This window comes from Nipponia nippon, unplaced genomic scaffold (genome assembly GCF_047370975.1).
Source record: "Nipponia nippon isolate SJK-2023a ecotype South Korea unplaced genomic scaffold, ASM4737097v1 scaffold_9, whole genome shotgun sequence".
Lineage (NCBI taxonomy): Eukaryota > Metazoa > Chordata > Aves > Pelecaniformes > Threskiornithidae > Nipponia > Nipponia nippon.
Window position 1 is genome coordinate 34,556,942 of NW_028262413.1, and position 9,923 is coordinate 34,566,864.

The following is a 9,923-nucleotide window of genomic DNA, read 5'->3' on the forward strand; positions in this document are numbered from 1 at the left end:
AACGTGGCCTGGAGTGTCCTCGTTTTGGTGAGGTGAAGGGTCAGTCCTACGTCGTGCTGTAAAGGGGTTTATGTCCAACAGGAGCCGTCTTTCCTGAGACCGCATCAGAAACAGTGGCTGTGTCTGGTCTCTTCAGCCACGCTCAGGAAAAGGAGCTCTTTGTTTTTCAGGTAGGCTTTATGTGATCCGATTTACAGGCTTCTTGGGGGTATCGCTTTATTTTTGGCTGCTGGTTTCTTCACGGGGTAGTTTGCTCCGCTCAGATGCCTACAGCGTGCGACAGAGGAGCGTTGCTGCTCTCTCACGGCTGTTCGTTGTGGGTGTGAGGTAGAGGCTTCCACGGCCCCCCATACAAGTGGCAGTGCCATTTCCCAGCGAGCAGCTTGTGAAGAGAGACGGCACCGGCGTGTTGTACCCTCTCTGTTCGGGGCCCGGGCTGCCGCCGGCTCTCCTGCCGCGCCCGTCGGCAGAGCGAGTCTGCCAATACCCAGTACGCTGCTGGCGCGACAGGGATACGACGTGAAATGGCCTGGCGGCTCTGCGGCGGGTTGTGCCTGTGCCTGCTGAGGAGGCGGCTGGCGCCTGTCACTGCCCGCGTTGCGGCTGGCTGTCGCTCCGCCACCCCCAGTAACTCCTGTCGGCTCGGCTCGGCCGGAGCCCCAGAGCGAGCACCGCCTTGTTTCCAGCCGGCTGCCTGCGTCGGGCCGTTAAAGCTCCTGATCAGCAGCGGCTGCGCTGTTTAATGGCCGCAGTAAAACCCTGCGAACGAAGCGCCGTCCCTGCTCCACGAGGGGGCGCTGTGGCCTCTCTCGCGGGCGGCGCCCCGCCGCCTCCGGTCAGCTGAGCGCGCCCTTCCGGCGGGGCCTGCGGAGCGGCGCGGCGCGGCGGGGCCCGGCGATGCGGATCGAGAAGTGCTACTTCTGCTCGGGGCCCATCTACCCGGGCCACGGCGTCATGTTCGTGCGCAACGACTGCAAGGTACCGCCCGCCGCGGGGAGGGCGCGGCTGGCGCCTGGCAGCGGCGGGGCCCGGGGCCGGGGCCGGGGCCCGCTCCCCCTCGCAGGCTGCCCGGCGGGGCCTGGCCCAGCGGCGGGGCGTTCGCGGCTTCTCCTGAGCAGGCCCGGCCCTGCGCCGGAGGGGGGGGGGGGGGGGGCCTTGTGCACCTGGGGGCCCCGAAGGTGCCCGCCCTGCGGGGGCGGGAAGCTCTCAGACCCCACAGGCGGAGTCCGCTTCCCACGCGGTTCGGTTCCAGCCGTGGCCGAGGGCCCCCCCCGGGGTGGGTGCCCCTGTCCCGCCGCAGCTGCTTGCGCTTCTGCCACGCCTCCTTCGGCCTGTGGAGGTGCGGGGCCCCGGCGGGGCGGCAGGCAGCGTTTCCCTCGTGGTGCTGGAGCCCCGGCAGCCGCCGCCCACGGCGGTCCGCTACCGGCGCAGCGGCCGGTCCGGTGTCCCTCGGGTGCCGGGCGGCCTCACCCGCCGCGCAGGTTTGTTTGCTGTGTGGGAGCCGTTACGTGGAGTGGCACTGTAATTTGGCAGCTGTTGTGGCCGTGTGGAAGAGTGTGGGCTGAATTATTTATTTTCAGTTTTCACTAAGAAATAACGTGCTTTGCAGAGCAATACAAAATCTTTATCTTTTAATTTTCTGATTTTGGAGAAGTGGAGGCTTCAGGTTAATAGCAGGTGATTCTAAAGCTTTGAACAATCTAGATTACAGACACTGTATACGAAACTTAATGGTTTATGTTTCTCTTATGGTACCCTGCTAAAAGTTGTAACTCACTCAGATATCTGATGTGACTTACCCAGTTGAGGCTGTCATAACAGGATGCGCATAGCGCTTCGGGCTTTGTGTTACGGTGACAATTTTGTACATAAAATGTTGTGTATAGTTTCCCAGCCTCTGCTGTGCTCCTTATCACTCCTATAGGGTGTTGGAGACCCCAGTGTGAAACACAGCTTACGGAAATAGCTTCCTTCCCATGCTCAGACGTCAAAACAAATACTGGCTCAATTGTATTGCTCATCCGAGTCACAGCTTTTGGGAATTTAGAGGTAGATGTAGACTGACACAGTTCTGTTTCCTAGAAAATGGCTGCAAGGCGTGTTTTTTTTTGTTTGTTTGTTTTTTTTTTAAAAGTAGCATAATGGCAGGTTAGTTGTGAACAGATAATCTATGAAAGAGCAAAATATAATGGCAGATTTGTCTGAGTTAAGGTGAAAAAATGTGGTAGAAGAATGTAAAAAAAAATTATTTGAAGATGATTACCTTTACTAGAGGTTTCATATTTTCTATTTATTTTTTTTAGAATTGACTATTAGATGGGAAGGAGAGTACGGTTGAAGAAAAATAGGTTTTCAAAAACTCATGAATAACAAATGTAATTTCAAGTATTCTTAAGTAAAGTTTCAGCTCTGTTCTGGAAACTAGGCAGCCCAGGATAGTTCAAAGTGAGGCACAAATTTAGGGAAGATTAAAAACTGTAAATAGGGATATGATTATGGCCCTTCCCCCCGCCCCCTTATCTTACTACCATCTTGCTGCATACTCTTTTTTGACTGGAAAATGTCTGTTGGATTTGGTACAGTTTGGGACAGAGGGTTGTTCTTTAGCTTGGCTGTTAGCTACATAATTTCAATACTAATAAAAGGGAAATTTCAAGTATGGATAGTGAAGTTTCTTTTATGCATCTTGAATGGGGGCCTGAAAGCATCACCTGGGTGAACATAAGGCGCTTCCATGGCTAGCAGTGGCAGGTACCTAAAAGGAGTCTGGCATTCTGTAGAATATGTAGAAAAATGGAAGGGGGGAAGTGGGGAAAAAGGTCGGTTACAATTTCTGTTTTGGCATATGCTTTAACAGCTTTCAGTAAATTCAGTCCAGGACTTAACTAATGTGCTTAGGATTCCTGCTGCAGGGTAATCTTTAAGGCTTAACGCTACATTCCAGAAGATAGACTTTTTGTGTGTGCGCGCGTGCGTGTGTGTGTGTATGTGTATTGCATTGAAAAATGTTATATGAGAGGTGTGAGGATTTTTTGTTGTCAGGATGGGACCATATCTAAAAAGTGCTGACAGGTATAGAAAATTGTTTATTCGTAGTACAGGTTTGGTTTTATAGTTATTTTTGCAGATGATAAGTCTCACAACTCCAGTATATTTTATTTATAATCAGTTTAATGGTAAGTATTTGTGCATGTCCCTGACAGCTGTGAAAATGACTTTATAATGAAAAAATAAGAATAGTGCTTGAAATTCTTTTTGTTAATAGCTATATTTGAACTAAAAATATTGACATTTGAAAGATCAATATTGTTTTCAATGAGCAGTATTGTTAGAGAAACTTCAGTGTTTGATATCATGCTTAGAATGGGGCAGGAACAACATGATTTGACTGTAAGCTTTTCCTGCCCCCCCCCCCCCCCCTTCTTCTTTAAGATATTTAGATTCTGCAAATCAAAATGCCACAGAAACTTCAAAAAGAAGCGAAATCCCAGGAAGATGAGATGGACCAAAGCATTCCGGAAAGCAGCTGGCAAAGAATTGACAGTGGTAAGAAGTTGAACTGGTTCACGCTTCACATTAGCTCACTAAAATGGCAGAAATTTAGCCTCTTCCAGTTGCAAGTAGGTTAGGTTAGCTAGCTTAATGTGTTGTCATTTAATTAGATGAGCACGAGGGATGGAGTAAGTGGAAAAAAGAGGGATTGTGGAAGAGGATGTGAGCTCTCTTGAGAGTGAGCTATTCGTTTAGCTTGACCGTAACTTGGAACTTCCTGTTTCAGCTTCAGTGTGGAAGCCAGTGTATCAGGTCTCGACGTTGGTAATACATGGCAGTTCCCAAGTCCAAGGCATTTTTTTTTTTCCATCTATAAATCTCCTGCTGTCTGTAGATATACATTTCGTAGTTGTATTTCTGCACAATCAGATAATCTGCGTTACCGAGTACCCCAGGAAGTCTCTCTATGTAGACACATAAGATGGTTGTCTTTTGAAGTCTCCTTAAAGCATACAATGTATACGAAAAATCCTTGTGTAGATTGGAATGTTGCAAAAACGGCATATAAGATCTTAAGAACAATTTCAAGACAAAGTTACTTCAGTGGTAAAAATACTAAACACTCATATTTGGTGGGACAGTCCTTAAATAATTCAGGAATTACTGTGACTTAATTACCTGTTTTTTGACAGAATACTAACAATTTAGTAAGTATTTTGACACAGTGATTTGCTGCCTTCTGTGGATCTTCCAAGGGGAAGAATGTGATTTTATTTTATTTTTTAGTGTGACTCTGAGAAGCCGTGATTAATTAGCATCTTCTGTAATTGTATTTCTTGATTTTAAGTTGTTTCTGGCTAAGTTGAATTACCTTTTTGAAAATAACTTAATTTGAAATTCCTTTGTACATGTCTAAATAGGTGATAATGTGCTCCAATTTTGAGATATATCTATGTATGCTAAGAATTAAAACAATGTATAAATGTGGTGCTTTGTTGTAGTTTGGTTGGTATCCATTCTTTCATAAGCCAGCTTTGGGAGAGTGTCTGAATAGATTTGTGACAATGGGAAATGCTGTAGTTTGTAAGACGGTGGCAGTTCTTGCTGCTTTAAACAGGGTCATTGGACAGAGGTTAGATAGATTTACTTGTTTTCCTGGGTTTCAAGTTTTTTATTAAACAACAAACAAATTAAGAAGGACATAATCTTGCCAGGTGGTTGTTCACAAGGTATTTCTGAAGGACTGTCTTATTCTCTCACTCAGTATGACCGAGGAGTTGGTCATTCTGTCCCCTCATGTTTGGAATTGAAAAGATCCACTGGCCAGTATGAGGCAGCTGCAGTTTATCTCTGTGCACGTAGGTTAGAAGATCATGGCACTTTGAACATCTGTACTCTTATGAGACTTCTTTTCACTGTTTGTGGTGTGTTCTCATGATACAAAACAATGCTGTATATTATAAATACGTAAAAGCTGACACAGTTTAGGATAAACTGCAGTGAGTTGTGGTGCTGTGTCACACTTGGCTAAAAATGAATTTTAGGGTTTTGGGTATGTGTTGTTTGTTTTGTTTGGTTTTTTTTTGTTAAAAATAAGAATGGCGTGTAGATGTTAGCGTATGGTGTGCTCTACAGCTTGTATTTTGGATATTTTGCTTGATGCTGTCCCGTGGTGAAAACTAACATTCGTCTGCCAATGGAGCATGGCTTGTGAGTGCGTACGTGCCATTTCTTGCTGTTCTCTGTCGTTTTTCTCGTTGGAGCTGTCTTTAGCTCAAGTGAAGATTAGCAGCTGGTCTAATAATTCTGCTTTACCACTACAAAAAAGAACCTTTGGGCAGGTAAAAGTCCTCAGATAAAGTTGGTGTAAAGCTAAGTATGCCTAGCAAAAAAAAATCAGGAAACTGTTTTTCCATTTTAAATTCTTGGGGGGGGGGGAGGGGGACAAAAAACAAACAAACAAACAAAACCAGAAAGAAACCCCCCCAGCTGCCCCAAACACCACAATGTCATCAATTGAAATATTTCACAATTTCAAATTATTTTGTATTATTTCAATATTCTTAAAATGAAATAGTGGTGTGGGGTTTTTTTTTAACCTTTTCAAAATTACAGGCTGTTGAGTAGAACTTATTTGACCTGCACTAAATGCTTTTGACTCTACACGTTTTCAATTTTGCCTTCCACCTGTCTAGTCTACTCTGTATTTCCTACTCCACATTGGTCTTCTCTGCTCCTTTTGTCTTGCTAAAAAGAAAATAGCTGAGGGAGATGTTTTGGTAAATAATTCTCTTCAGACAAATCACTGTGGCTTCTGACATTTTGAGGTCAAACACTCCACTCTATTTTCTTCTAGTTTAGTAATCCCTAATGGTTGTTAAAGTACAAGAACTGAGATTCTGAAAGGGAAAAAAAAAATCATGTAAAATATAAAGTTATATGAGTGAGTGCTGTAGTAAGAATATATTGATCTAAATGTCCTTCTGTATATAATATATATTTACTTTTTCTTAATATAGGATAATTCATTTGAGTTTGAAAAACGTAGAAATGAACCAGTGAAATACCAGAGAGAGTTGTGGAACAAGACTGGTGAGTCATTTTAGAAAAAAACAAAAGATGAACTATGGGGAGTGAACTTTTACACTACACGAACGTGTTTTCAGAAGACGACTTAGAGTGTTGGCACTTTGTAGTGATTGTGTTTGAAATTACTGGAATTGTGACCAAATTCTTACGTGTGGAGGAGGTTTGAGTCGTGAACAGGTGTGGAGTTTCGCTTAATTTTTTTTCAGAAACTGGTTAGAAAATGAGGTGCAGCATTCCTCTATTTTGAATTATCATCTTCAAAAACCCTTAGTCGTTCTCCAGCTTTTTAAGAGGCTCCCACTGTAAGCCTTTTATACTAATGCAGTTGTTTTTCTTCCTGCTCATTCCGCTTCAGTTTGTTTAATAAATCAATTGCTATAAAATGGAAGAGTTACTTATGTCATGAATGAATGCCACAAAGGAGAAGGTGGTAACTTGCGTCTGATTTCAAGCAGAGTAAGAGTCTTTTGTAGTGGTGGTGAACTGTAGAAAATATGCGTAGGCGCAAAAGTGGAAGCATAAATAAGTTTAAAAATACAGTTCATCATAGTTGGTACACAGAATATTCCTCTACCCTGCTCTTTGAAGAAGGAATAATTTCCTCTATATAGTGTAAGAGTTGCCTCTGGTATAGAGGTATTATGGAATGCTGGTAGTGTTGCTCTGCAAATAGCATGTATTTTCAACTGTAGGCATGTAAGTACATTTAAAGCAATTTCTGCTTTATTTCAGTTGATGCAATGAAGAGAGTGGAGGAAATAAAGCAAAAACGCCAAGCTAGATTTATTATGAACAGGTAAGAAGAAGGATTTGTATTATGCCAGCTCTTGCAACTCTATATTAGACGGTCAGTCTTTTCCAGAGAAAAGAGGATCAAAAGTTTTAAATGGTTATTTGCTTTGTACATACACAGTCATCCAAGCGATGGGGTAAAACAGTTTGAGAAGGCTCTACCAAACTACTACGCTTTACTGGGTGTCCAATGAGATGTAGCTTTTGGACACTCGATGATAATAGTTAAATTTCCTTGTTTGTAATATGGAGTCTTGGATTTAAACAAATTTCTGGTAAGAGTTGATAGAGTGCTGGCTCTTTTTCTGGTTTAGTATCCAGTGTACGCTTGAATTGGTTTTCAGATAGTTTTTACCTTTACTTCCTCATAATCATAGTAATTTACAGTTTACATACCTTTAGCTAAAGATGTGTCATGCATTAAAATAAAAATGTACATCTCCTCTTTGAAGGTAACTTTCATTTTCCCTCTCCGCAGATTAAAGAAGAGCAAAGAGTTGCAGAAGGCAGAAGACATCAAAGAAGTCAAACAGAATATCCACCTTCTTCGTGCTCCACATGCAAGTAAGAACTTGCTTTAACTGGTTTTCTTAGGTTAACTTGTGTATACAATTTTATGATGAATATTGGGGTTTTTTGGTATGACTAATTCTACAGATCAATAATCCTGTGCATTTTTCTTACAATTAATTTGTCTGTTGAATACGGAGAATAGCTCTTGCCACTAAATGTAAGCAGTATCTTTGTTCTGAATCAAACATACCTTCTTATTTATCTAGTCCTGCATTCATCCTTTCTTTTCCTTATTTGAGTGTTTTAAATGGCACTCAATACCTGGTACTCTTATGAACTGCATGTTTGTTAACCAATACATTTATCTAAGCCTTCCCTTTGAATTGATTATTTGAACTCAACAGACAATACCACTGATTGATATAAAATACAGTATTTAAACTCTGCTTTTTGAATTTGTTAGTTAATTGTGAGAGTAGGGATTTTTTGTAGTTCACTGTGTACAGTGAAACTTACATGAAAACACTGTTTCTTCAGTGTAAGCCTAACATTTTTTTTTATATGGTAATTTTACAAATTTTCAGTAAAATCTGTACCTAGTTCAGATATAATAATGTGTATTCTTTGTTAGTGAACTGAGCTTTTCAGTTGGAGAAACCTTTTTCTCCTAAATAATTTTCTAGTTTCTAAACTATTGCAAATACTAGCTTGTGTTAGATGATGTTGATAAAAATGGATTGTAAAGATTATTTATTTTTTAAAATACAGTTAATGGAGTAGAGTAGTGAAGAGAAGTTAAAAATGTTTCCGTTAGTTATTGTTTTATAAAAATTAACCAGTGATTTTTGTCTCCATGGATGTAGGTGTGACATATTATTAGACGTTAACTAGAAGTCTGTTTTATATTTCTAGTTCTAGTTTGCATTAACTATAGTCTAAGATCATATATATATATATATATATGAAACAAGGTTTTATTAGTATTATTAGTATATTAGTATTATTAGTATATTAGTATATATTTAAACTTAGGTTTGATCTGTCCCTTGTTTTTTGAGGGAAGAAAAAGAAAAAAGATCTGAGTTCAGAAGAATAAACCTGAGTGTTTATTTCTTTTGTACTGATGCACAGTAGCATGTAGTACATCTTTTTGTCAAACAACAGCTGCCTTTTCAGTGTTTTGCAGTTCCTGCTGAGCCTCAAAGAGAGCAGAATCAGGTGTCAATCCTGGATTTTTTTTTTTTCTTTTTGGTAGTATTATTGAGAGTTAACACTATTGCCATCCAACACAGCATTCAGGAGGGCTTAAATCTTTACATACAAACTAATGGGTGAAGGCCATTGATCTGTTAAAAGTAATGCATTTTTTATAGTCCTTGCAAGTTTCTGCTAGGTATTGCCAGCTATATCGAAGTTCATCATACTAGATGAAAACATATGTTTGATTGCATTTTGGATTTTGCATAAAAACAGCATCAGCTTTTCTGTTGAAACAGTTCTTCAGTAGTTTTAGGTGGTGATGGAGGTGAGCAATAAATACTTGTAAGCTTGATGGGTTTACTCCTAAACAACTCTTTAAGCAATATATTTAGGCTGTTTCACCTAGAATAGACACATATATTGTTCAAAGAAGAACAGTTATTTGGGTTCAGAGAGACATCCTGAATTTAATTTTTTCTTTGCTTTAAAGGCACACCAAAACAGCTGGAGGACAAAATGGTGCAGAAGCTACAAGAGGATGTGGCTATGGAAGAAGACTCTTAAAATGTTTTTATTTTCTATTTATATGTCTTCAGCAGTTAACAGTTCCTTACTGCCTCACCTGACATCATTCAGACTGTGCTTACAATTGAAGAAAAATATATTTTAATAAATAGTGGTCATTTACAGTTTGAATGATTTTTGGTTTTATAAAAAATAATAAGTTGGATACTGATTTGGCCAGTACTTACTATTATGTAATTTGAGAAGACCTTGTCATCAGGATGGAGAATAAGGCATGTTGTTTGAGATGCTGTGTGCTCCTTGGAAAGTTACACTTTCTTTCTGGGTAACTTTTCCCTGATAATTCAAGGAATAAAAGATGTTGGCCCTGAGCTTTTCTTATTTTGTCTGTTTTTCTTCATAGTGGTAAAAGCAGATAAAAATTTATCTTAATGGTTACAGGGTGGAGCAGGATGTATTATTTTTCATCAGTCCAGACTTATTTTTACTGTAGTCATTGGGAAAATTTTTTGGTTTGTTATAAATGCATATAGCGTTTGTTTTATTTCCTTTTTAAGTCAGCTTCCCCAGGATTACGATGAAGTTGACACCTAAGCCTGGCAAAGCTAACATTCATGTAGGACTTACTGTTGTTTGGAAAATAGTAATGGTGATGGCATCCAGCCTGAAGTTGGCTCTGCCATCCTCCTGACCTACCAAAATTCAAATCTGACATGTAATCAGGCTGATTGAGATGCTCAATAAATCACACTTTTGACTGTTTTTACCTAACACTTGGGAGTATTTTGATAGAAAAGACGATCGTGTTAAAG

At 40.7% G+C, this 9,923-nt stretch overlaps 1 protein-coding gene across 1 annotated transcript; it reads left to right on the forward strand.

Annotated features, from left to right (window-relative positions):
- Positions 1-807: 807 nt before the first annotated feature.
- Positions 808-9,482, forward strand: RSL24D1 (ribosomal L24 domain containing 1). Its single transcript, XM_087743747.1, has 6 exons — positions 808-978; positions 3,433-3,546; positions 6,012-6,084; positions 6,814-6,877; positions 7,352-7,437; positions 9,077-9,482. Exons 1-6 carry the CDS (start codon positions 898-900, stop codon positions 9,148-9,150), a joined length of 492 nt encoding a protein of 163 aa, XP_087599873.1. The 5' UTR covers positions 808-897; the 3' UTR covers positions 9,151-9,482.
- The last annotated feature ends 441 nt before the right edge of the window (positions 9,483-9,923 follow it).

What these genes read in the sequence shown, in the direction of transcription:
- RSL24D1 (XM_087743747.1), top strand. Translation starts at nt 898, where the DNA reads ATGCGGATCGAGAAGTGCTACTTCTGCTCGGGGCCCATCTACCCGGGC. An exon ending in AGAGTTGTGGAACAAGACTG is followed by an intron (nt 6,085 to 6,813) that starts GTGAGTCATTTT and finishes GCTTTATTTCAG; the next exon opens with TTGATGCAATGAAGAGAGTG. An exon ending in TCTTCGTGCTCCACATGCAA is followed by an intron (nt 7,438 to 9,076) that starts GTAAGAACTTGC and finishes TTTGCTTTAAAG; the next exon opens with GCACACCAAAACAGCTGGAG.